A 26224-nucleotide genomic window follows, 5' to 3' on the forward strand; every position below is an offset into this window, starting at 1 on the left:
TAACAAGGAGAGCAATGACAAACATTCTTTGTCTTAAGAAAAGAAAAGAGTAAACTCTATTATAACATGTATTTCATACTACATGTGTTAGCGACCGTTACAGGAATAAAAGAATGGATCCCTGCTTCTTTATTATATGAGTCTTGAAGATCATATCTAAGATCTTAAAATCTTACCCTTTATGACTTTTGACTATATCATGAGGTGATGCATTAATGATCGCTACTTTAAGAGTATATCCTATAGTCATGGAATGATTCAACTTAAAGGGATACTCTTAGGAAAACGAGTTAATTCAAATTTGATTGATATGTGAGCGAAAGAAAAAGTAATTTTAGTTTTATACTTGTTACTTGCATTCACCAACCGGGATCATATCACTTGAATAGATTTGATATGATTTAGAATACTTGTAATTGTAAGAATGGATTGAGTATGAAAATTCTTGAGGGATTGAATTATATTTAGTCATGTGTAACTAAAAATGCTTAGGGTATATTAGTACACTTTAAGGAATAATTAATTATGAGGTTGATGTCTGCTATATAGCCTGTATTAGGTTTATATATTGGAGCTTCTTTCACTGTGTACTTCAAGTCACACGATCCGTTCGTCAAGTATGAAATTCTTGTGCAAGTTTGAAGTATAATGTATTAAAAAGATTCAGTTCTTCATGAACAAGTGAGAGATGTTGGTTATTGGATTAGGTCTAGTCCGCCCAGTGGCGGAGGCAGGGGGAGGCTGGCAGGGGCCCTGGCCCCTGCAGGAAATGTTTTTCCCAGCTCCCTTCCTTGTAAATAGTATAAAAATAATTAAAAATTTAACTTTACTCCTCTTAATTTTTAATTTGACCCCTTTAGTTTTTTTTTCTTGCTCCGCCCCTGAGTCTGCCCATGATGAATGAACCTGATCCAATTTATTAAAGAAGTTACTAAGAAAAATAACTACCTTCTCTAATCATATATAAATAGACATAACCCATATAGAATTATAAGCTTTCATTATTAAAAGAACATAGTTCTCTCTTTCTCTTTTCCTATCTTAATTTTTTGCATTGACTTGATAAGATTTACAAAGATATTTGTACTATGAAATATCACTTTAATTTTAAGTTTTAGTAATTAAAATGATACTAAAATAATTGATTCAACAAATTCTTACAAGTAAGTTTTTATTTTCGATTTACAAAAATAACAGGGTAGAAACAGATGAGCCTCATGAACAGGTATGCTTCGTCACTGCATCTTCGTTGTTTTGGTGCTAAAATAATTCTCGTTCTTCAAAAATCAGTTTGTAATTTGTCAGTTCTCCATTTCGTTTCTGGTTCATTAGGCAACAGTGACGGAATGTTAATTATTTGAACCTGAGACCCTGTCCTTTGTTGGGTCTCATGAAGCCGAGTTGCCAAACATCTCACCTTTGGCTGTTTTTGAGAGCCCTTCACCATATTCAAACAGAATGATAACAAATGGGCCTAATGAACAATTTAGAAATCAGTTTGTGCAAAATTGTGACACGTGCGGATCTCTGGCTGTAGCTAACTATTGCTGTCGGGAAAATGTGCAGATAAGTTAACATGGCTTCTAACACATTTGTTCTCGGTCATAATTCTACCAAATTACGGCATGTTTTGCTTTATGGGAAGATGTCCTCTGCCTTATCTACATGTCTACTGCCTGTTCAGTGATGGTGTATACATTCGACGAAGCTTGCATGAACTATCACTTGATTATTTCTTGATAGGAAGTCAGGGGACAAAATGCTACAGTTGAACTAGATGTTGATGGCAACAAGCAGGTGGGAGAAACGCACGATACGCAGCAGAGCAAGAGGATTAATAAACGAAAAAAGAATGATACTCAACAGACTAAGTACACTCCTAAACCAAGAAAAACTACATCTGTAGTTCGGAAGTTTTCGAGTAAGGTTCAAGAAAATGTGAGGTACATGCCAAATGCCCAGTTTGCAACAAAGAGCTCTGTGCTAAAAGCAGGAATGGAACTACAAGCCTACACAGACACGGTTGTTTTAAAGATTCGAAGAAAGATGAAAAACAACAGTCAGTTTCTAATGTCGAGTCTAGTGCTAAAGCAAACCCAAAAAACAAGGCTTCACCAATCATTGGAGCTGGTGCTCCTCCACAAGCAAAGAGGAGAAAGCTAGTAGCAAATGTAGGAGAGGAAAGAGAGGAAGAAGAAACTTCTAGTGCTTGTATGTTACGTTATCTGTAATTTGTCAATATTCTTTATCTTGTCTTTATTAGTCTTACTATGCCCTACGTTATCTGTAATTTGTCAATATTCTTTGTCTTGTCTTTATTAGTCTTACTATTTATGAATTTACTATGTGTTCTGTATCTTCTTGTTGATGAAGCTACAAATGCTATTGTTATGACTGAGGAGCAATATCCTATTGTTTCAGGCATCGGTCAAGCAGCAGTTTCTGGTCTAGCTCATGACCAAGTACAAGAATTAACAGCACAAGACAACAGGGCCAAATACCAGCAGCACCCAACAACGTTGACCCCTCTTTCACCATGATCCAATAACATGGAGCCCTAAATCACTGCAAGACCAAACAACATTGGACAAGTTTGTTTCATTCAAAACTGGAGTATTGGCTAAAAATAAAATCGATGGATCTATTAGATCAATTTTAAATTTGGGTGACTCTTTCATCTAGTAGAAACTCTTTTTTTTTTTAAATATGATTTTTCTATTATCCAGAGACATTTCTTTTTTTTACTGGCTATATTTCTCATTTTGTTATAAACTCATTTCAAATTTCATTTTATAAATATTAAAAGATTTTTTTTTTCATATAGAATTTAAAGTTATTTAGTATATATACTCCGTATTCACAAGAAAAAAGTTATATTTTTTCATTATAAAATAATAAACTTATGTAATTTAAATATTTCAACTTAAAAAAATAAAATAATATCTTTCTAATGTGAGATAAAAAATCTTTTGAAATAATATTTTAAACTTAATTTCTTACCTATATAGATGAACTATTTCTTAATTTTTTCATATAAAATATTAAAATATCAAATATTTTTTTGAAATTTTTACAGGTGACCCAAAGACTTGACCAACTTTATTTCATTCAAAATTTGATTTGCAATTGGCTCAGAGTAAACTAGTCGCCCTACTGGGTCAACCAAAACTCGGATGATCCTGCATAAACCCGATAGAGACTTTTTTTTTATAAAAAAATATATTCTAGTTGGTTGCTAACTCATTTCAAAATTCACTATATAAATACTATAATAATGTTTTATTTTTGTAATGTGAGATTTGAAACCCATTAGTATATATATATTCTATATTCACAAAAAAAAAAGTTATGTTTTTTTTTTAATATGGGATCATAAACCGTTTTGGTTTAAATACTTCAACTCAGAAGAATAAAATAATATCTTTCTAATATGGGATAAAAAACCTTTTGAAATAAATATTTAAACTTAATTGTTTATAACATGTATAACCTATATCTACATGAATTATTTCTTAATTATTTTATATAAAATAATAAAAACTAAGCTAGGTTTGAAAACTATGGTTGCTATGAAAATATAACTTTAGAAAATACAATTGAAAAGAAATAAAATGACGTGTGTCTGGTTAAAAAACTAAAAAACCATACAAAAGTAGACAAATCCTCCTTTCTTTTATTTCGTTCAGAAGTCTCTTTTAAAAAATATTGATTTTTTTTGTTATGTGTTTACTTTTTAGTGTGGTTTTTCTAGTTCATATATGATTTTGTTTTTATCTTCTATATAAATAAACTATATTTTTGAAATTAAAAAATATTTATTTTTATATAACTATGTTTTTGAAATTAAAAAATATTTATTTTTGAAAGATATTCTTAATATGTGTAGCTTTACATGTTATTTCTTTTTTCTTATTCAATCAATTTAATGTTTTATTGTTCATGATTCAATATTTTGATCTACATTTATCTCTTGGTTTTTTAAATTTTGGTTTTAAGTGTTATTAATGTTTTTTTATTAATTTATTAATATATATAATTTTTAATTTATTCCATTATATATATATATATATATATATATTATCGGCTGTAGACCGTAAGTCAATATAATAGTAAGAGGGTGTTTGTTTACGCGGTTGCGGCTGTGTTTTAATTAAAACGCAGTTTGCAGCTGTTTGGTAAAAAAAAAGAAATGATTTACTGTACATGTTCCTACACAATTTTTACGATTAAAACATAGTTAATAAAAAACAGATAAATGCTGCTTTTTATTCGCTGTATACGTTAATTGCACTGTTCAGTGAACAGTGTAATTAACATAAACAGTGCACTGAACTGCACTGTTCACATTGAGTTGCACTCTTCACGTGAACAGTGCAATTCACTTACACTGTTCATACAGTTTTTTTTTTAGTTTTAATTTTATTAATGTTTTTTTAAGTGTTAATTTTATTAAGATTTTTTTATTAATATTTTTTAATTTTATTAATATTTTTTTAAGTGTTAATTTTTTAAATATTTTTTAATATTTTTAATATTTTTTAAGTGTTAATTTTATTAATATTTTAAAAAAAATAGTTTATAGTGAATTAAATTTATTTGTACATAATTTTTTTCAAACCACAACTATAATATCTACCACAACACCAAATACACTCTAAATAAACTAAAATGAAAGAGGTTTGAACTGTTCTTTATCCAGCTGGTGCACACTCTCAAGATGAAAGTAGACGGGTAAAGGCCAAAGGAAAGAAAGAAGCATTAGTGCTGTTCAGTGTTTACAGTGATTTTGCTAGTCGGTACTTACATGTAATGTGATGATTGGCCAAAACGCTAACGCTAGTCTGGATAGGCAACAAAGCATGAGTACTTGCATGCAATGTGATGATAGGCAACGAGGACACCTTGAGAAGAGAATTAAGCACCACGTTATTATTATTTGTATTTCGCAACAACCATAGGAAGGAAATCACATGAGCCCTGTCTGTCCTATGCTCTATACCCTGCCTAGCAAAACAAAATCTTGTGAACGCATAGAGGGATGAAAGCAAAACAAAATCTTGTGCTTTGCTTCATCCCTCTTTTGTTTTGCTTTGATTTCATCCCTCTTTTGCCTTTGCTTTCATCCCTCCATGCTTCAAAACAAAAGGTAGTTGGATATCTTTTGTGTTTGCATTTGCTAATTTTCATCCCTCCATATTTTATTTTATTTACTAATTTTCTAATAGTGTTTGTTCATTAGATTATATTTGAGTCATTGACTCCTTAACTAGCAAAGTACCACTAAAGATTGAATATATATGAAAACATTGCTATAAATAATATAGTATTGATTCCGGATTAGAGGATGCAAAAATCCACTTAACTTAATCAGATGAAGAAAGGAATTAATTTTTGCATTGTACAAAACTCGTAATTCAAGTATAACATATCAGTATCCTTTACCTCCATTAACAAATTTGATGTCCACAATGGCATTTTTTACTTGCTTAATGGTACTACGGAAATGGGCATGTATGATTCTTTGATCTCTTCATCACATTACCCGGTTAGTTCCAAGGAAATATGCAAATGAGAGGATTAGATTATGTGCACTGTATACCCCTCATTAATTAATTCACTCAAATACCTAGCACTATTAATTAAAAAAAAAAAGTAGATATACTCGAATTTTTACTCTTTCTTTTACATGAACATGGGATCTCGTATATATCATGGAAATTATTCATAAATCTTACTTTTATTTGAGAGAAAGAAGTACAAATTCAGATGTATTAATTCCTCCCGTGCGTATGCCATAATAAAGACATGTTATAATAAGCAATTGTGCTCTTTGTAGATAATTCATCGATTATCAGCAAGTTAAACACTAGTTTAAGGGATTTTGACCAACAAAAAAAGGAAGTTTAACGAAGGATAAAATCACTACGAATTTTTAACAATATCATCGTACAAATTCTTATTCATAACCAAGTTCATCAGGTGATGTACATAACAAGGTATACACCATTATATATATCCCCAGTGGCCATTGCCTAAAACACCATCATCAGTACTCTTTCTTCTGCATAAATGAGACGACTTTGCAATCAGTACTAACATACAGATCACTGTAGGGAGTAGGGATCTGGAGTCGGTACGTATCCTTGCTAGGTAGCATAGTTGAGCTGGCTCATGGTCATCAACGGAGATGCGATGATGATGAAAAACGCAGTGACACCAAGGCCGATGGCAACTTTCCCTAACATTCTGGATGCAACAGGGAACGTTTTGCTAATAAGCTGTGAAACAATGAGAGAAACAAAGGTAAGTGTGATACAGACAAAGCGCAAGCAGAACTTAAGATTGGGTTTTGAATGTTGATTAATTTTTTCATATGCAAGATCAATTTCCAGAGATGCAGCGAAACAGAAAGCCACGAGTATCTTTTCCCATGGCACCCTCTTATTAACACCACTCTCTGTATTGGTTGGTTGCTCGTTGATTGCAATGGAAAGCTCTTGCTGTTGCGGTTGCTGTTGCTGTGTACCTTCTTGGTCGACGGCAGGAGAGAGTACTTGTGGCTGTGTACTTTCTTGGTTGCCCTGCGACTCCGGATCCGTAGCCGGAGAAGAAGGCTGTAAATATGATGGTTGTGATGTTTCTTGGTTGACAGTAAGAGAGCGTACTGGCGGTTGTATTTCTGCTAGCTGCGAATCCAAAGTAACCACCGAAGAAGAAATTAGTGGTGCATCTCTTATACCACATACCAGCCGGGACAGATATGTTGCTGCTGAAACATAAGTACTTAGTGCTATGCCCATGACTGTGTACGTACTAGCTGTGTTTTAACAAAACATGTTTCAAATAGGAGAGGAGAAGCAAGAGCAAGGCAATGCAGATCATGCAGGTATTTTTATAGAGATGTGTTTCAACAAAATATGTTGCAGGAGCAAGAGCAAGCAAACGAGAATGTAGGTATTTTTATAGAGAGCCAATATTTGGATTGTAAGTATGGGTATTTGGATTTGGAATGTAGTTGACAGTATGGATTGGAATCGTGGGGGTCCAACAAGGGGCTTTCCAAGGAGTTCCTATAACCGGGAACATATACAAGAGACAAGAAACATGCATCTGACTAAGCTAACACAATGAAACATCTGACTACTCTTTTTTTTTCCCCTTCGTAAATCTTTATTAATGGAAACCTTTCCGGGCAGTGGATGTTCCTTCACTTTACACTGTTCATTTAGATTCAGAGTACTGTACACTGGATCAATGCAGTGATGTTTCTGCCATTCTCGCCCATCTGACTAAGCTAACATACTGTTTTTTTTCCGCCGCAATTCTTTATTAATGGAAACCTTTCCAGACAGTAGATGCTCCTTCACTTTACACTCTATCAATATAGTGACGTTTATGCCATTCTCGCCCAGTTTTTTGAAATGGTGCATGAGTGGAGGTAATACACTCTTTACATAAAAATATTATTTTTAAATTAATATAAGTATTGGACTATTATCGAATTCTACAAATTTTAAAATTAATAATTAAATAATTTTTTAGTGATAATTATATTAACAAATTAAAAACATGAACATGAGATCAGAGCAATTAATAACATGAATCTGACATCATAAAAAAACAAATTTTTTAGTGGCAAATTTTTGCTACTTAACCTTAACTGCCACCTAGATAATTATGTCATTCTCACCTAAGTATTTTGAAAAGGTGCATGATTGGAGGTAATACACTCTTTACATAAAAATATTCATCTGCCAGGTTGTTGGAATTTAAGCGCAACATGAGTGGTTGGTGGCAGCGTGTGGTTTTGTTGTTAGCATTATTTTTTTTTTCCTCTCCTTTTCCTTTTTTTTTTTTTAAATTTGTGTCGATCATTTAAAATTTTAAAGTTATTTTAATTTCAATTATTATTCTTTTAATTTTTAATTTTAATTTTTTTTGATAAAACTTAATTTATTTTTAATTTCATCTTTCAATTAAAAAAATTAGTTATTCTTTAATTTATTTTTATTTCAATTTTTATCTTTATTCTTTTAATTTTTATTTTTTAGGGATATTGCTGTCTTTTTATTAATGATTTAGCTCAAGTTTATTTAATTTATTTTAATAATTATTTTAATTCATTATCAATTAATTATATAAATGTAAATTTATATATATTTACTAGAAATTACAATTCAACAATAAAATTAATAAAATATAAAATATATATTATATCTCCAATGGCATCGCCTAAAACACCACAATCATTACTCTTTCTTTTGCATATATAAGACGACATTGGAAGCAATACTAATCACTGTACGGAGTAGGGATCTGGAGTAGGTACGTATCCTTGCCAGGTAGCATGGTTGAGCTGGCTCATGGTCATCAATGGAGATGCAATGATGATGAAGAACGCAGTGACATCAAGGCCGATGGCAACTTTCCCTAACATTCTGGATGCAACAGGGAACGTTTTGCTAATAAGCTGTGAAACAATGAGAGAAACAAAGGTAAGTGTGATACAGACAAAGCGCAAGCAGAACTTAAGATTGAGTTTTGAATGTTGATTATTTTTTTTTCATATGCAAGAACAATTTCCAGAGATGCAGCGAAACAGAGAGCCACGAGTATCTTTTCCCATGGCACCCTTTTATTAACAACACTCTTTGTATTGGTTGGTTGCTCGTTGATTGCAATGGAAAGCTCTTGCTCTTGCGGTTGCTGTGTACCTTCTTGGTTGACAGCAGGAGAGAGTACTTGTGGTGGTGTTTCTGATAACTGCGACTCCGGATCCGTAGCCGGAGAAGAAGGCTGTAAATTTGATGGTTGTGAGGCTTCTTGGTTGACGGTAAGAGAGAGTTGTGTTTCTGCTAGCTGCCAATTCAAAGTGACCACCGAAGAAGAAAATGGCGGTGCATCTCTACCACATACCAGCCGGGACAGATATATTGCTGCTGATGCATAGATACTTTGTGCTGTGCCCATGACTGTGTACTAGGAAATATGTTCGGCAGAATCATGTAGGTATTCAATTTATAGAGATGTGTACGGTGATCTGGAAGGGGGGCGGGGTTTGGAAACGCGGGTTGTAGTGGGTCGGGACGGACGGGACGGGTGACTGGGAATCATGTAGGTATTTTATATAAGAAGGTATTGGAATCATCAGACTAAGCCAACGAACTTATTATAAGTCAACTAAAACTAAATCTTTTTCCGGATAATTTGAAAGATGCTAACACTTGTATCTAAATAATCTATAATGGTTTCTTTCAGCCAGTTTCTATGGAGACTTTCTTTTAAGACTTTTCCATCCGATTGTCAATTATGAATTTACTTATTAAAGAATTATTAGGGCCCTGAAGTCCTAGGAAAAGAGATAAATTATATTCAATCTATCTCTAAATATTTAATTGCATCCAATATTTATGAAAGAATGATAATTAAAACTGATATATTAATTAATTCACCACATGCAAAATATCTCTCACCTTGAACTCATTAAAATAAGTTGTCTGCATTCCGGTAATGGTATGAATTTAAGGTGCTATACGCAGATTTGTGAGTCTTTTTTTTGTAAACAAATAATGTAAACCTATAAACTATAAGGTTGAACCGATCGAAACCGTACGACAAAAAAAATTATAACTCGCTGATGTTGAAACTCATTGACAGTGTAAGAAAATCAAGGCTAGCGACTGAGCCTTGAAAAGCCTCAATCCGATTTTGATGATTTAAACATTAGGGAATCTGCTTGGTATACGAATGATTCGTCGATGTAAGATTATGTCATAGCATGCATGAGAAATCCTCTCAAGAAAGGACAAAATGTTGCTTGCAAAACATATTGAATTCTGTGTGTGAGTTTCTTAACTGGGGCTTCGAGCTGCTATGGCAGTCAGCTAAAGTGTAAGTCTGCTGGTGAAATTGAGTATGTGGCAGAAGGTTTTTCAAAACTTGAAAGATACTGTGGAACAGAATAATTTGATCAATGACATCTTATCAAGTTTGCGTACGAAGTGCGAGAATTCAGGGACCGTGGAGTTGCAGATACAGGTGTGCCTCTTTATTTGTGTCATGCTCTTTCTTATGAAAGCACTCTTGTACTAAAATTTAGCCTGCTAGAAGAACTTCAGTGACATTTGTGTTTGTATGCTGCCTGTGCTTTAGCATGTGGTCCAGGTTCAATCTGCCGGTGAATTCATCTTCATTCTAAAATCTTATATTGGTGTGATTACTTTGTTGTAATTCAGGCGGATCCAAAGCCCAACCTGTCTGAGGAAGTTGAAGCATCACACATTCCATCACTGGCTTTTTCTAAGGGCTCTTTTTCATCTTTTTCAAATGTTGGTTTAAATTCAAAAGACAGGATGCATGGGTTATTGGGTTAGATCTAATTTGTCCATCTGTCCATAATGAATGAGTCTAATCTAATTTATTAAAAAAGTTATTAAAAAAAATAATTATTTTTTCTAATCATATATAAAAAGACAATCCATATAAAATTATAAGTTTTTATTATTGAAAGAACATGATTTTTTTTCTCTTCTTTCATCTTAATTCTCTACATTGACTTGACAAGATTTACAAAGACGTTTATACTATGGAATATCATTTTAGTTCTAGTAATTAAAGTGGCATTAAAGTAATTGATTCACGAATAAGAAAGCAAATTCTTACAAGTAAGTTTTTCTTTTTGATTTGCATTGGTATCAGAGTTATTTTTTTTTAACACTACTTTTATACAGTATATCTATTATTATACGAATGATAGATGTAAATTTTGTGTTAAAAAAATTACTTTCATTAAGAATTTTGAATTTATAAAATTTTATGAAGTAATTTAGTTATGAATTTGTCTTTTCTATAATTAATTTTATTATCAATTCATGTGTGAATTGATGATGGAAATGAAAATAAAAATTAAAAACTATCATTTTTATTTTTATTTTTATTTTTAATTAATTACAATTACAGTAATTAATTAACTATTATTTAATAATTATTAAAAAAACAAATCAACACATCTTTCAAAAGATGTCTTATACATACACACACATCTTTCAAAAGATGTGTGTGTATATTAAATATTAACTGTCGTGTGGCAGTTAATATATATGCACACATCTTTCCATCTTTCCAAAGATGTGTGGAAAATTAGTATATATTAATAATTATTAATATTAAGAATAATATTAAGACAATTAATATTATTTTATTTTGTTAATATAAATTGTCAAATCATGGAGCAATTTATTTACTGTTAAAATAAATTATTTAATTTTTAAATTTTTTAACATATATGATGATATATGCTTTAATTAAATATTAAGTATAATATTTATGTGCTTTTGAAATATTTTGTTATAGTGGATAGGCAACAACAAATTAATCAATATTGGTATTATTTGTTGGGTTATACCTTTAATTCTATTCACAAAATTCAAGAGCATATTGATTATATGTATCATTGTATGAGTAGATTGACTATAAGTGATGTTTATGAATTCTACATGGAACATCAAATGTTAATCATTCTCAATTCTCTACCTGAGGAATAGATATCGGTGCGACTATCGTTGGAATATAGGCTGAAATTCTTAGATTTCAACAATCTTGCAGATGAAATGCTGCTTGAGAGAGAATATCAGTAAAAAAGGTATACAACGCACTAGAAAAAGCGCAAGTCGTTTGGATGCTGCTGCTAAATTTATTCCATGGTTTGAGCAGAATGAACTTGGAGGAGATGAGTTTAATGAAGTAGATGATGTAATTGGAGACCCCACTTATGTGCCTAAAATATAAAATAATTCTAAAATTTATTATTCTTAATATTGTATTTTTTTTTAAAAGATGATTGGTTGTTTAATTGTGAACTGAATATTTATGTAATTTAAGTTTAATTACATTATATGCATATATATGATAATATATGTAACCTGATTAGTGGAAGTTATTAGTTGAAACTAATAACTATAATTTTGTACTCGTTTAAATTTTCAATAATAATTAGACAATACAAATAGAAATTGATTAAATGTTTAACATTCTTTACATTTTTATTGTACGTGTTAGATTATTATTTGTTTAATTTGAAATGGAGTGACAAAATATATCAATTAAATTGCATTAAATACTAATATTTGTAATTCTTATCAATAAAGCTTAATATGGCTACATCTAAGAGTATTATTGCTGATTTGAACCATAAAGACAAACTAAGTGAAAAGAATTATGATGTTTACATCGTAAAATTGAGTATCTCCTGGGAGAGCAAGAAATGTTGGAAACAATCACACAATCGATGGCTGAACCTGAGCAAGGAAACACTGCTCAACACAGGCTTCATATGGAAGCATATTAAACTTATAAACGCAAGGATCATGTAGCTCACATTTTGATGCTGGGCAGCATGAGAAATGATATAATGCTGCGTTTTGAAAGGCATCGTTCAGCTCAATCTGTTTGGGACACAGTAAAGATTTAATATGGAGGAACCTCCACTACTAGACTTCGTCAGTTAACCCTTAAATTTGATGGTTATAAGAAGCGTCAAAATCAAACGATGAGACAACATCTTATAGTTATGTCTAACATGATTAGTGAATTAAGAGGTGTTGGGCATGAGATGATTGATGAACAACAAGTCCAAGCAGTTATCCGCTCTTTACCAAGTAATTGGGAACACATGTGTGTTAACCTTACCTACAATGACAATATTAAGATATTTGACGATGTTGCTCGTCATGTCGAGCTTGAAGAAGATTGACTACACGCTGAAAAGCCTATGAACGAGGTTTTTATATCTGAGATAAAGATGCGTGGAGCATATAACTCTAAATATAAAAAGGGTAAGGCTAAAAGTTCCAAATATGACAAGAGAGAAATAGAAGCAAGTAGTAATGGACATAAACGCAGGTGTGGAAAACGTGGCGGTAAGAAAGACAAGAATATGAATTGTTTCAATTGTGGTAAACCTAGTCTTCTAAGCATTGCCATTGATTTATTTAACACTTCTTAAGGATTTACTTTGCTCGTAATTACACTGAGCCAAAGGTAATGTTTAACCACAATCATCCTTCTAACTTGTACATTAGCAGTTGTTTAATGCTTGCTGAATTTGTTCCCTTTTGAACCATAAACTCAGGAGCAACTGACCACATAGCAAGGGATTGAACAACTTTTGTGGTATTCCGTTGAATTCCAAAGGGAAGTAGATACATATACATGGGAAATAATGCTTCCGCAATTGTGCTTGGGATCGGTACCTACAAACTGGATTTGCGGGGTACTCGCACACTTTATCTTTATGATGTGCTCTACACTCTAGAAGTTTGATGGAATCTTGTATATGTTCTTATTTTACTCCAATTGGGCTTTAAAATTACGTTTATTAGTTGTTGTGTAAAAATACATCTGGATAATATTTTTTATGGTTCTGGTTTTGTATTAAATGGTTTTATGGTGTTAGACACCGTTGATATATCTATTAATTATGATGCTTCAATTTATGTTGTTCAAAATTCCAGTACTATTAATGATAGTAATATCATAACTTGGCATGCTAGATTATGACACATTGGGCAAGATCGATTACATAGATTAGCAAGGGCTGGTCTTTTATGATCACTTTCCAAAGAGGAATTACCTGTTTGTGAGCATTGCTTTTCTGAAAAAGCAACTAGATTACCATTTGGCAAAGCTAAAAGAGTTAGTAGTCCATTACAACTTATTCATTCAGACATTTATGGTCTAATGAATGTGAGAGCAAGATATGGAGGAAATTATTTCATCATATTTATAGATGATTTCACACGGTTTGGTCATGTTTATTTGATCTCATATAAGTTTTAAGCATTGGATTGCTTCATTCCATACACCAATTTGGTAGAGAATAGACTAAGTGCTAAGATCAAAGCTTTAAGAACTGATCGAGGACGTGAATATCTGTCTGAACAATTTAAAAGCTTTTGTGATGAAAGGGTATAACTAGACAGCTAACTATTCCTTATACTCCATAATAAAATGGTGTAATAGAAAGGAGGAATAAAACCCTATTTGATATGTTTAGGTCGATGATGGCGCAAACTAACTTACCAATTTCCTTTTGGGGAGATGCATTGTTAACTGCTGCATACATACTTAATCGTGTGCCCTCTAAGTCTGTCTCATCCACCCCATATGAACTATGGAATGGTGTCAAACCTAATCTAGGTTATTTCCATCCATGAGGGTGTGAAGCTTATATTCACAATACTTATCATGAATATGGGAAACTTGGTCTTAGAGGGAAGAAGTGTATCTTTATACGATATTCTTAATATTCCAAAGGATTTGTATTTATTAATGAAAAAGCTAATGGAAGAGTGATGAAGATTGAATCGCGTGATGTTGTATTCTTAGAAAAGGTTTTTCCAAAGATAGGAGAGGCTGAAAAAGATTTTCAATTATATGAATTGGAAAATCTAGATTATGGCGCAACAAGCCATTCAGTAGAGGACTTAGATAAAACTTTTAATCCTCCTAAAAATAGTGGAAGTGATATTTTATCTATTCCTACTCTCATTAAGCAAGATCATGAGCAATCTTAACCTCGAAGAAGCATTCATGAACCAATTCCTCATCGTCGATTTAAGATTGAGGGGGAAGCTTTCATGAATGCTCCACAAGATGATGAATAACCTAAAACATTCAGTCATGGTCTATCTGGTCCTAAAGCAAGTGAATGGATTAAAGTTATGAAAGAAGAAATGGAGTCAATGAAAATTAATCAAGTTTGGGACTTGGTTGATTTACCATCAAAATGAAGATCCATTGGAAATAAATGGGTTCTTAAAATGAAACGTAAGACGGACAGGTCAATAGAATGTTATAAAGCTCGACTAGTAGCAAAAGGTTATACACAAGAATAAGGAATTGATTATGAAGATACATTCTTACCAGTTGTGAGGATTACTTCAGTTTACCTCATTTTAGCTATAGTTGCACATATAGACCTTGAGTTATATCAAATAAATGTTAGAACTGTGTTTCTCAATGGAGAACTAAATGAGGAGATCCATATGGATCAGCCTTTCGGATTCGAGACTAAAGGTTAAGAGCACAAAGTTTATAAACTTAAAAGATCCATATATAGTCTTAAGCAAGCCTCTAGACAATAGAACGTTAAGTTTCATCAAGCTATCCTTAAGGATGGTTTTACAATGATAGAAGAAGATCATTGTGTGTATTTAAAATGTTTTAACAATAGTTTTATAATATTATCCTTATATGTTGACGACATCTTAATAGCTGGAAATAGTAAAGAAATGATTGATACTACTAAAAAGTGGTTATCATCAAACTTTGAAATGAAAGACATGGGTGAGGCCAACTATGTACTTGGTGTGAAAATCATAAGAGATCGCGCTAAAAGGCTTTTGGATTTAACTCAAGAGACTTATATCAAAAAGATGTTAGAGCGCTATCACATGCAAGATAACAAACCAATGGACACTCCTGTTGATAAAAGTTTGAGCTTAAGCTGTGATATGTGTCCCAAAACTCTAGAAGAAAAGGAGAAAATGTTTAGAGTACCTTATGCTAGTGCTGTAGGTAGTTAGATGTATGCAATGATGTGCACACGTCCCGATATATGTTATGCCGTTGGATTGGTTAGCCGATATCAATCAAACCCTGGTTAGAAACACTGGATGATAGTCAAAAGGATTTTACAATATCTGAAAGGAACTTCAAATTACATACTATATTACAAAGAAAAGAAAGATTTATGATTGATTGGTTTCTCTAATGCTGATTATGGAGGAGATGTTGACCAATCCAAGTCAACTTCAGGATGTGCTTTCTTGCTTAATGATAGTGCAATACTATAGAGGAGCAAGAAATAATCATGTATAGCTTTATCTACCATGGAGGCTGAGTATGTCGCTTGTTCCACAGCAACATAAAATGTTGTTTGGTTAAAAACTTTTCTGTATTATTTGAAAATTATCAAATCAGCATCAAACCCAGTGACAATTTATTATGATAACACTGCTGCAATAGCTGTAGCTAAAGATCCAAAATACTATGTAAAGACCAAACACATCAAGATGAGATATCACTATATTAAAGAAGCAATTATTGAACAAGATATGATCCTAAAACACATTTCTACAAATTCTATGGTTGTAAATCTATTCATAAAACCAATAACAAGGGATGTATTTGTTAGACATATGAGATCCCTTAGCCTATATAGAATGTAATTAGTTTTAAAGATCATACGAAAGCTTACAGTGATTGAGAGATTGAGTAATGAATAAATATCTTTTGAATATCATTTTATTCATTATTTGTTTCATGAATATATTATGAGTATCGTATAATACAATTTATTATAATAGATCGATAGACTTAGATTAGCTCATTCACATAAGCAATCACTTTTAGCACTTGTAAGGTGAGTAGAGACGAGACTATTTGAGTTTTAATGCTTAATAAGCGATTTGGGCATAGTGAGAACAATTTTAACTTAAAATGATTATTAAAAAGTCATCTTGGCTGGGACCAAGATGAGATTCTTAAATAAAAGAATCGACATGAATGAATTCCCACCATTCATGTGTCTATTATGATTAAAGTCGAGTATGAAATTATTCATTTGCCACTAATAAAAAATAAACAAATGAGAATTTTTTATTTGAAGTTTGTTTTTAGTAATAAGACTAAGACTCGTATAATGTATTTCCTTTAACAAGGAGAGCAATGACAAACATTCTTTGTCTTAAGAAAAGAAAAGAGTAAACTCTATTATAACATGTATTTCATACTACATGTGTTAGCGACCGTTACAGGAATAAAAGAATGGATCCCTGCTTCTTTATTATATGAGTCTTGAAGATCATATCTAAGATCTTAAAATCTTACCCTTTATGACTTTTGACTATATCATGAGGTGATGCATTAATGATCGCTACTTTAAGAGTATATCCTATAGTCATGGAATGATTCAACTTAAAGGGATACTCTTAGGAAAACGAGTTAATTCAAATTTGATTGATATGTGAGCGAAAGAAAAAGTAATTTTAGTTTTATACTTGTTACTTGCATTCACCAACCGGGATCATATCACTTGAATAGATTTGATATGATTTAGAATACTTGTAATTGTAAGAATGGATTGAGTATGAAAATTCTTGAGGGATTGAATTATATTTAGTCATGTGTAACTAAAAATGCTTAGGGTATATTAGTACACTTTAAGGAATAATTAATTATGAGGTTGATGTCTGCTATATAGCCTGTATTAGGTTTATATATTGGAGCTTCTTTCACTGTGTACTTCAAGTCACACGATCCGTTCGTCAAGTATGAAATTCTTGTGCAAGTTTGAAGTATAATGTATTAAAAAGATTCAGTTCTTCATGAACAAGTGAGAGATGTTGGTTATTGGATTAGGTCTAGTCCGCCCAGGGGCGGAGGCAGGGGGAGGCTGGCAGGGGCCCTGGCCCCTGCAGGAAATGTTTTTCCCAGCTCCCTTCCTTGTAAATATTATAAAAATAATTAAAAATTTAACTTTACTCCTCTTAATTTTTAATTTGACCCCTTTAGTTTTTTTTTCTTGCTCCGCCCCTGAGTCTGCCCATGATGAATGAACCTGATCCAATTTATTAAAGAAGTTACTAAGAAAAATAACTACCTTCTCTAATCATATATAAATAGACATAACCCATATAGAATTATAAGCTTTCATTATTAAAAGAACATAGTTCTCTCTTTCTCTTTTCCTATCTTAATTTTTTGCATTGACTTGATAAGATTTACAAAGATATTTGTACTATGAAATATCACTTTAATTTTAAGTTTTAGTAATTAAAATGATACTAAAATAATTGATTCAACAAATTCTTACAAGTAAGTTTTTATTTTCGATTTACAAAAATAACAGGGTAGAAACAGATGAGCCTCATGAACAGGTATGCTTCGTCACTGCATCTTCGTTGTTTTGGTGCTAAAATAATTCTCGTTCTTCAAAAATCAGTTTGTAATTTGTCAGTTCTCCATTTCGTTTCTGGTTCATTAGGCAACAGTGACGGAATGTTAATTATTTGAACCTGAGACCCTGTCCTCTGTTGGGTCTCATGAAGCCGAGTTGCCAAACATCTCACCTTTGGCTGTTTTTGAGAGCCCTTCACCATATTCAAACAGAATGATAACAAATGGGCCTAATGAACAATTTAGAAATCAGTTTGTGCAAAATTGTGACACGTGCGGATCTCTGGCTGTAGCTAACTATTGCTGTCGGGAAAATGTGCAGATAAGTTAACATGGCTTCTAACACATTTGTTCTCGGTCATAATTCTACCAAATTACGGCATGTTTTGCTTTATGGGAAGATGTCCTCTGCCTTATCTACATGTCTACTGCCTGTTCAGTGATGGTGTATACATTCGACGAAGCTTGCATGAACTATCACTTGATTATTTCTTGATAGGAAGTCAGGGGACAAAATGCTACAGTTGAACTAGATGTTGATGGCAACAAGCAGGTGGGAGAAACGCACGATACGCAGCAGAGCAAGAGGATTAATAAACGAAAAAAGAATGATACTCAACAGACTAAGTATACTCCTAAACCAAGAAAAAGTACATCTGTAGTTTGGAAGTTTTCGAGTAAGGTTCAAGAAAATGTGAGGTACATGCCAAATGCCCAGTTTGCAACAAAGAGCTCTGTGCTAAAAGCAGGAAGGGAACTACAAGCCTACACTGAGACGGTTGCTTTAAAGATTGGAAGAAAGATAAAAACAACAGTCAGTTTCTAATATCGAGTCTAGTGCTAAAGCAAACCCAAAAAACAAGGTTCACCAAACATTGGAGCTGGTGCTCCTCCACAAGCAAAGAGGAGAAAGCTAGTAGCAAATGTAGGAGAGGAAAGAGAGGAAGAAGAAACTTCTAGTGCTTGCATGCTACGTTATCTGTAATTTGTCAATATTCTTTGTCTTGTCTTTATTAGTCTTACTATTTATGAATTTACTATGTGTTCTGTATCTTCTTGTTGATGAAGCTACAAATGCTATTGTTATGACTGAGGAGCAATATCCTATTGTTTCAGGCATCGGTCAAGCAGCAGTTTCTGGTCTAGCTCATGACCAGGTACAAGAATTAACAGTACAAGATGATTTTACTGCAAAAGAAACACCTGGAAGACGTCTCAAGGATCAGGAGCATCATCTCGTATCTGGCTGTATTATTGAGGTATTGTTGATATCATCTTTCTCTTTCAACTTTGTTCATGTTTTTCTTTTCTTGCGATATTGGTTGTTGAAGCAATCTTTCTGTAGCTGCAACCAACTGAAACTCAAAGTTCTGGCCAACAATCCAATAATATGGCCATTGATGGTACTGGAGGTATTCCTCAAGTTGAATGCACTAAGATGGAGCTTACTGCAGAAGGGAACTCCATCCAGCACAAACCTTGTTGTTTGTTAAAGTTTCTTCGGCTTTCCATGCTCCAGATGGGAATCTGGCTACAAGCACAACTTCTTCTATCGCAACTACTTCTGGTTTTGCAGTTATTTCTGCTGCATCTGAACTTAGGAGCTTTTTGTCTCAGTCACCCCAAGTATTGCTTTCTCCTACTGAAAATGATAGGTTCTGCTTCCTTTTAAATGCTGAAATCAATGCCGCCAGTAACGAATGTAAGAAGCTCCGCATGGGGGTGCTCTTGGCTAAAGTACATAGGCTCAAGGGGGCAATTGCTACTTGCTCCTTTAGTTCACGACCAGAAACACTGCCTCTGCAAGGATACGAGAATTTGGACTTAGCAGTCTCCCAATCTGCTATATCAGGCTCTAACATAAAAGCACGAATTACCTCGCTGCAAGATCAAGCTGCCCAATGGAAGAGCAACTGAAGGCCACATATGAACAGATAAAACAAATCGAACTAGAGGTTTCTACATTAGAAGAAAGTAAAGCTGTTATATAGACTCGTGAACTGCAAATCAGTAAAGCCACTGCTGATAGGCTTGAGATTGACAATATAGTAGCTGGAATGCCTGCATTGTTTGATTTTGTAAAACAAGTACCTCCAAAGCCCTGATTTTACATGTCAATAACAAATTCACATGACACCATTTTAGGTCAGCAACAAATTTTCATTTGATCTTGAGTTAAGATTACTACTGCTAGATTAGCACATTCTTGATCGATGGAATATTTGCTGATAAGTTAAGTTAACAATATGAAATTCTTGTTATTTTAAAGTTCTGGATGGTTTTTGACCATTATGTGATTCTCTTGTTCATGCTCAGATTACTACGGCAACGATCCTATGGCAAATGAGTTTAGTAAAAACTAAATGCTACAGTAATAGCTAATTGGACCTCCATTGATGAGTGAGATTCAGGGGCACCCAGTGAGCATGGATGATGAGTTCTCTTTCTGCTTAAACGTGCTACTTAATTGGACATGAAAGGATAATTTCTCTTTCAGGCTGTAACTGATACTGGGAATTGGGAGGAAGACAGATGAATTGGATGGTTAGCTGTTGACCCCATGGTCTTGGTAGGAACTTTCTTGGTTAGTGGTTTTAATTTTCATGGAAATTTCCCCTGAAGCAGTGGTCATAGAGGTGATCCTTTTCTTGGTGTATCAGGCTTGAGGAAATTTAATGGAAAAGAGATTCCTTTCAATTGTAATACTGCTCAAGCAATTCTCTCTCTCTCTCTCTCCCTCTCTCTGTTCTTTAGCATCTGTGCATTGTTTTTTCTTCGCGTGTTCCTTGAAGGAGCCAAAACAAGGAGAAAGCGTGTCTGCTCGCCGATTTGATTTTTATTTTTATTTTGTTTCTAATTCCTTTATAGATTTTGTTTTTTTTTTTTTTATATTTAATTTAGGATTTCAACTTGGCATTATTTGCCTGGAAAAAAGAAAGAAAAAAACCTATAAACTCACCCAATAAGCCAAGAAAATTAAATTTATTAATAATCGGTAATAACTTTCACATTTTGTATTATTACATACACACCCCCCATAAAATAAAAACAAAAGCATGCAAATTTCTGATTTAATTATGTGAAACCAGGGCTTAAACAAGCAAAATCAATTTAAATATTAAAAAATTAGTTTTATAAATTTTAAATCATTTTCCAGTTGAGCTCTAGTACTATAAGAAGCTCTAAAATAATATCCAAGCCATGTTTATTGTTTTTTCAATCAAGCTCGAGTTTGCTTACAAACAAAAACAATATAAACATTTTACAATAATTATTATAAAAAATTAATTCTTTTATCTCAATATTATATATATATATATATATATTAAACTTAATTTGAATGTTAAAATCATTTAGCACTTCATCTTATATGTATTTTATAATTAATTTACACTTGTTGTATGATAAATTATTGTATTTTAATAATCTTTTTAAAATATATTTTATATTCATAAATATTTCAAGCCCAGTAGAAAATTACTCAAGTTTATTCATGAAAATAACTTTTTAGTAATGGTGCTTCTTTTTAATTTTTTTTTTCCCAATCCTATATAAGATTGTCAAAGTGATTAGTAGAGAGTAGGCTCGTATTAGCAACTCAACTCCCAAGTCAATCATATTCTCTTCCCCTCTATTCTAGACTCTCCGGCTCCGTCTCTCAGAATCGATTTTGTTGAATTCAATCGATGGCAGATCTGGAGAAGAAAGCCAAAGAAGCATTCATCGACGACCACTTCGAGTTAGCCGTCGATCTCTACACCCAAGCCATCGCTCTTAACCCTACCAATCCTGACCTCCTCGCTGACCGTGCTCAGGCCAATATCAAACACAACAGTCTCACCGGTATACTTAACTAACCAAACTCAACTGTCTCACCGGTATACTTAACTAACCCCGCTCCACCACCACCACAGCATCAACCCCTCTCTCTCCTTTATGTCACTTCACTTTCTCTCGCTTGCTCTCTGTATTTTTAATCCTAGCTTTACGATTTCTTGTTCATATTCTGTGTTAATTAGCTATTAATAAATCGTCACAGAATTGTGTATTTTTTTAATATGTAATTGTGACTTACTGAAGGTTTGATTAATTTATTGATTTTAGTAATGAGAGACTATTTATCAAAATAATAATAATAATAATAATAATAATGAGACTGAGAGTTTGTTTGTATTTTGGTATGTTCTTGTAGAGGCTGTTGCGGATGCAAGCAAAGCGATTGAGTTGGATCCTTCCATGGCTAAAGCTTACTTGCGGAAAGGGTTAGTTTGCGAATTCGTTTTTATTGTTGGATTTGATTTTCGGTTTTTGAGTTAATGAATTTGTGCTTGGGGTTTAGTGGAATTATGAGTGTGGAGTTTGTGGTTTCTTTGTGTTTTGGTGTATAATTGGTGGTGCTTTTGTATGTGTGTGATTGAATTGAAATGTGAGTTTATGATAATTCTGAAGAAAAGTTGGGTTTCTTGTGGTAGTAAAATCGAGATCGCAAGCGAGAAGTGATGACTCTGTCTTGAATTCTATTTGATTATTCATTATTTCATGGTGTAAGGATTCTGTGTCATATAAGTAGTGCCAGTGCCCTTGGTTTTACCTCATGCATTTGTACCTTCTCATGAATGATCTGATTCTGTTCACTGGATTTTCTGATTGATTTTCCCTTGCCACTATCTCTGTTGCAGTATTGCATGCATGAAACTTGAGGAGTATCAGACAGCTAAGGCAGCGTTGGAAGCAGGAGCGTCTTTGGCAACAGAAGAGTCTAGATTTGCTAACTTGATCAAAGAATGTGATGAGCGCATTGCAGGTATGAGTCCTCTTTTATCATTATCAGTGTGAATACTTGGTCCAATTGTTCATATTTTATTAATCTAAACAAAATTGTTGAGGATGGTATTAGTGTTTTTAGGAACATTGTCGCTTTATCATGATCTTGTGAACAAACTTTTCGTGTCCTTTCAGAGGAAACTGGTGAGACAAAAAAGCAAGCAGTGGAGGCATCAGTAAACACTCTTTCCCTAAAAGAAGAGCCAGAAGACATTTCTTGTCAGGCTCCAATGGTAACACGTTCCAAGTCGAAGTACAGGTTAGTGCAAATTTGTGCTTGTGTATCCATGTGGACACCTCCTCTCTCATGGTTTTGATTTTCAAAGGCAATGCTGGTGAAGGATTGCTTTTATCCTGAAACTTTCTAGTATTGTTTCCAGTTTTGACTGAACACTAGTATTTTTATGTTTTTCTCATGCGAATATGTAATGGGTCTACTGAACTGTACAGGCATGAATTCTACCAAAAGCCAGAAGAGGTGGTTGTGACTATATTTGCAAAGGGCATACCAGCCGACAGTGTTACTGTTGATTTTGGTGAACAGATTGTATGCATGTCAATTAGAAGTCTTTCTCTGTATATTTTTCTGGATACAAGGGGTTGAACTTCTAGATTCTAATGTGTGATGATTGCTTTGCAGTTAAGTGTTCGCATTAATGTTCCCGGTGAAGATGCGTACCATTTTCAAACTCGCTTATTTGGGAAGGTATTGATTGAGATTAATGTTGGAATCTACTTCGCTTTTGAGCAGGCTATAATTGTTTGATTCTATAGCATTTACTTGTTTGAAATGAGAGGAATGAAGGGTTATCATAAAATAATCAGCATCTTCTACTACTGCTATCCTTTGAGTCCTTTCCTCTTCTACTTTTGTGTAATACTGTAGGGGAAGCTTTTTCTTGCTTCTTATTCTGGATGCAAATTTTGTGCCAACAGATTATACTTGACAAGTGCAAATTTAATGTCTTGCCCACCAAAGTTGAAATCCGTCTCACAAAAGCTGAACCAGGTCTGCACTGGGCATCTCTTGAATACAAGAAGGAGACAGCAGTGGTAAAAAGGATTACTGTATCCTCTGGTATGTCCAATTGCTAGTAATGCATATTTGTATCATCTCATATGTTAAATAAGAGGCTAGCAATACATATCTGTATCATCTGATATGTTAAACAAGAGTAAATGACAACTGTTTATCAATATTAACTGGAGGCTGAACTGATTGTGAAATCCATGCTCCGGAAACATTTTCTTTAACCCCCTTCCTCTTGCCCATTGTTGTTTTCAAGGTGATATATTATACATGTTACATCTTGCATCATCAAGCTTTAATTGTTATGAATTATAATATTTAATTTAGTGCATTTTCTCAGCTAACTTGGTACTTTATTTAGTGTAGTAAAATTTTTCATACCCAGTATAGGTGAAATTCTAGCAACTAATATTGCAGTCCATTTGTGTAACTAACATCCAAAGAACCGATGACTTATTATGGGAATGTGCCATGTGTGATGAGATGCATTTCCCAAGGGGTCAGGGCTTGTTTTGGAAATGTTTATGTTGGAATTGTGTCGGTAGGATAAGGGATGCTTTAAGCCTCTAAGTGGTAGCTTGAACTTGTGCATGCTGCATGGCCTTGCTAAATTGCTTGCTTTTCATGATGAATTTTGCAGAGATTGCTCATAGGCCTACCTATCCCTCATCAAAACCAAAAGGAGTTGATTGGGACAAGCTTGAAGCTGAAGTGAAGAAGGAGGTAATATTTGTTGATTCCGTGCTCATGTTTTGTGCTCATTTCATAACCGAAGCATGAGATATCATTTATGGATTTCAGGAGAAAGAGGAGAAACTAGATGGGGATGCTGCTTTGAACAAATTTTTCCGAACAATTTACCAAGATGCTGATGAAGACACAAGAAGAGCCATGCAAAAGCCTTTTGTAAGGCCTTTGAATTAATTATGTTATGCATATGTTTTATGGGGTGAAGGAACTGCTTCCTGATGTTTGTTTGTGCTTTCTGCTGTTTTCATAACCACAGGTGGAGTCCAATGGGACGGTGCTGTCGACAAACTGGAAAGAAGTGGGTACTAAGACGGTGGAGGGAAGCCCTCCTGATGGCATGGAGATGAGGAAATGGGAGTACTAAGCCGAGCCGCATGCCGGTTCCATTGAATGGACATGTATTGTAACCAAAACAGTGCTCTATTTTGTTAGTCGGTGTTATTTGTTTTAAAGAATAACTTTGTGCAAAATAGAATAGGTTGACAGCTTGTGTTCCTTTCTTTCTTCACCGCTGCTGTTTAGTGCTCCAGAAAACAAACTGTTTTGGTTGTAAAATGTCTCCCTTTTCTGCCAGTTTTCATATTGTCTAGTCTACTTGTACTGGTCTTTTTGCCCCTTCTTTGATTGTTCAATGCTCAAATCCATTTAGTGTCAACATCTCTTTATTTTTATTTTTGTAGCCTTGATTTAAAAAAAGTCAGCCAAGGGTTGATTTTTAAAATATTATTTGATATAGAAATATGTTAAAATAATATATGTTTTTTTTTTAAATTTATTATTAATATAATAAATATAATAGTAGTTGATTGGGGTGAGCTGAAGAGGTGTATATTGCCTTTTAATTTTTTAAAATAAAAATATATTAAAATGACTATACATTGTTATCAAAACTATTAAAAATATTAATTTAATATTTTTTGTTAAAATAATATGAAAAACCAAGTTACCAGTGGCTACTGACAATTTAAAAATATCTTAAAATACATGTCATGTTATTATTGCTCTACTTGCACTTTTCCTGCCATCTTTTGGATTTATACAACATGATTTTCATTGTGGTAAATTCAGTGATTTTGATTCCTTTTTTTTTTTGTTAATTTAACTTGGAATTTATTTAGAAAGCAATCTCTTTTTATGAAATTTATGCATTTTATAAAATTCTAATAAAAAATCAGTTGATGATTAACCACAGTGAATTAAATAAAAGTATTTTTTTTTTTTTAATTAATATGGATGTTCAGGTCAACTTACATATATCACAATTAATTTTACAATTTTTAAAATTAACGATCATATAAGTCTTCAATGACCATTATATGAACAACTTAGAACTTAAATTTGAGACAATAGAGAGAATAAACCCTTTAATTTCAAGTTTTTACTACTTGATCGTTATCTAAATAGTTAATATTATTTTTTTACTAATATTGATAGGTGATTTTTTTTAAAATATATAGAGATATTTGTTTAAAGAAACTTCTTTATGAAATTAATATGATATATGATATTTGGTATTCAGGTAGTAATTATTTTTTAAATATATTAAAATAATATTTTTTAAAAATTTATTTTCAATATCAACACATTAAAATATCTAAAAACATTAAAAAAATTAATTTAAAATAAAAAAATAAAAAATAATTTTTTTAAAAAAACACTTAA

At 32.9% G+C, this 26224-nt stretch overlaps 2 protein-coding genes across 2 annotated transcripts; both read left to right on the forward strand.

The window, feature by feature from the left end:
- The first annotated feature begins 1783 nt into the window (after window positions 1-1783).
- Window positions 1784-20230, forward strand: LOC105133286 (uncharacterized). The gene is made up of 6 exons (XM_011037219.1): window positions 1784-1793; window positions 1927-2211; window positions 2374-2462; window positions 19116-19217; window positions 19304-19415; window positions 19478-20230. The coding sequence occupies exons 1-6, from the start codon at window positions 1784-1786 to the stop codon at window positions 19873-19875; spliced, it is 996 nt and encodes a 331-aa protein (XP_011035521.1). The 3' UTR covers window positions 19876-20230.
- Window positions 20231-21525: 1295 nt separating this feature from the next.
- On the forward strand, window positions 21526-25202 carry LOC105133198 (protein SGT1 homolog). Its single transcript, XM_011037074.1, has 10 exons — window positions 21526-21801; window positions 22151-22220; window positions 22638-22762; window positions 22918-23041; window positions 23233-23329; window positions 23423-23488; window positions 23719-23860; window positions 24453-24535; window positions 24614-24718; window positions 24819-25202. The coding sequence occupies exons 1-10, from the start codon at window positions 21645-21647 to the stop codon at window positions 24924-24926; spliced, it is 1077 nt and encodes a 358-aa protein (XP_011035376.1). The 5' UTR covers window positions 21526-21644; the 3' UTR covers window positions 24927-25202.
- Window positions 25203-26224: the final 1022 nt, after the last annotated feature.

The sequence above is a fragment of the Populus euphratica genome, unplaced genomic scaffold (assembly GCF_000495115.2).
Source record: "Populus euphratica unplaced genomic scaffold, PopEup_1.0 scaffold110.1, whole genome shotgun sequence".
Taxonomy (NCBI): Eukaryota; Viridiplantae; Streptophyta; class Magnoliopsida; order Malpighiales; family Salicaceae; genus Populus; species Populus euphratica.